This window comes from Morone saxatilis, unplaced genomic scaffold (assembly GCF_004916995.1).
Source record: "Morone saxatilis isolate NCDOM2014 unplaced genomic scaffold, NCSU_SB_2.0 Contig18, whole genome shotgun sequence".
Classification (NCBI taxonomy): Eukaryota; Metazoa; Chordata; class Actinopteri; family Moronidae; genus Morone; species Morone saxatilis.
The window spans coordinates 24,655,608-24,656,496 of NW_023339740.1; the positions used below are offsets into that span (position 1 = coordinate 24,655,608).

The 889-nt window shown below is 38.5% G+C and overlaps 1 protein-coding gene across 1 annotated transcript in view; it reads left to right on the top strand.

Annotated features, from left to right (window-relative positions):
• cenpp (centromere protein P) overlaps positions 1-859 on the top strand; it is an 88,964-nt gene extending 88,105 nt beyond the window's left edge. The window contains exon 7 of the mRNA XM_035662389.1: positions 702-859. Coding sequence (XP_035518282.1) covers positions 702-785 — 84 coding nt within the window. The 3' untranslated portion in view covers positions 786-859. The remainder of the gene's footprint in view (positions 1-701) is intronic.
• The last annotated feature ends 30 nt before the right edge of the window (positions 860-889 follow it).

Genomic DNA, 889 nt, shown 5'->3' on the forward strand with positions numbered 1-889 from the left:
ACGTTTGTAAAACGAGAGATTTGGATGAATTTTGTGCTGTAAATGTTAATCAGAGATTAGTTTTCCTGATGATTTTAGGGAACTCTTTATTAAATTATCCGTCTGTTACATTTTTTTTAAACATAATACAATCATTCAGACTGAATTGGCTTCTTTTTTGACGAGTTCAGCGTTTTCTTCTCATTGTTCTGTTCGGTTGTTGGACGAGGCTGATTATCAGAGACTGAAGCTCTGTGAATATAACTTCTATAACTTGTGTTCAGGTTTATAAGTTTATATCTTAAATAATAATCTGAACTTTGACAAATTGTTATTGAACAGAAATGAACAAAATGCTGAGATATACAGTATTTTTATTAATCCACCCTTACGAAGCTTTGTCGACCCCCCAGGGATCTCGTACCGTAACTCAGACGGCTGAAGCTTCATATTAACTTTGGTTGAACTCTGAAAGGTATTTTTACAAGGAAACAGGATTGTGGATCACTTACAAAGTAATGAGTCTTCAGTCAGTGAGGACTGGAGCAACAATCAGACTAACAACTCTTTAATGTACAGAGAGACTGCTGGGAAATAATCTGTGCTTTGAAATGAAGAACAATGAATGAGGATTGTAATTATCATATCGAGTGAGTTTATCTGTCTGTCTGACTGTCTGTCTGACTGTCTGTCTGTCTGTCTGTCTGTCTGTCTGTGTGCAGGAGAAATATCCGTCTGTCGTCTCTCTGCCTGGAGGCTGCAGGTCAGAGGTCATGACCCTGAATCACCCTGAGCTTCCTGGGTAAATACACTCACACATATGGAGCACAATAAACTCTGAGCTGTGAATGTCTGTGAAATCACCTCTGTGTGTGTGTGTGTGTGTCTGTTTGTATCTGTGTCTGTGTGT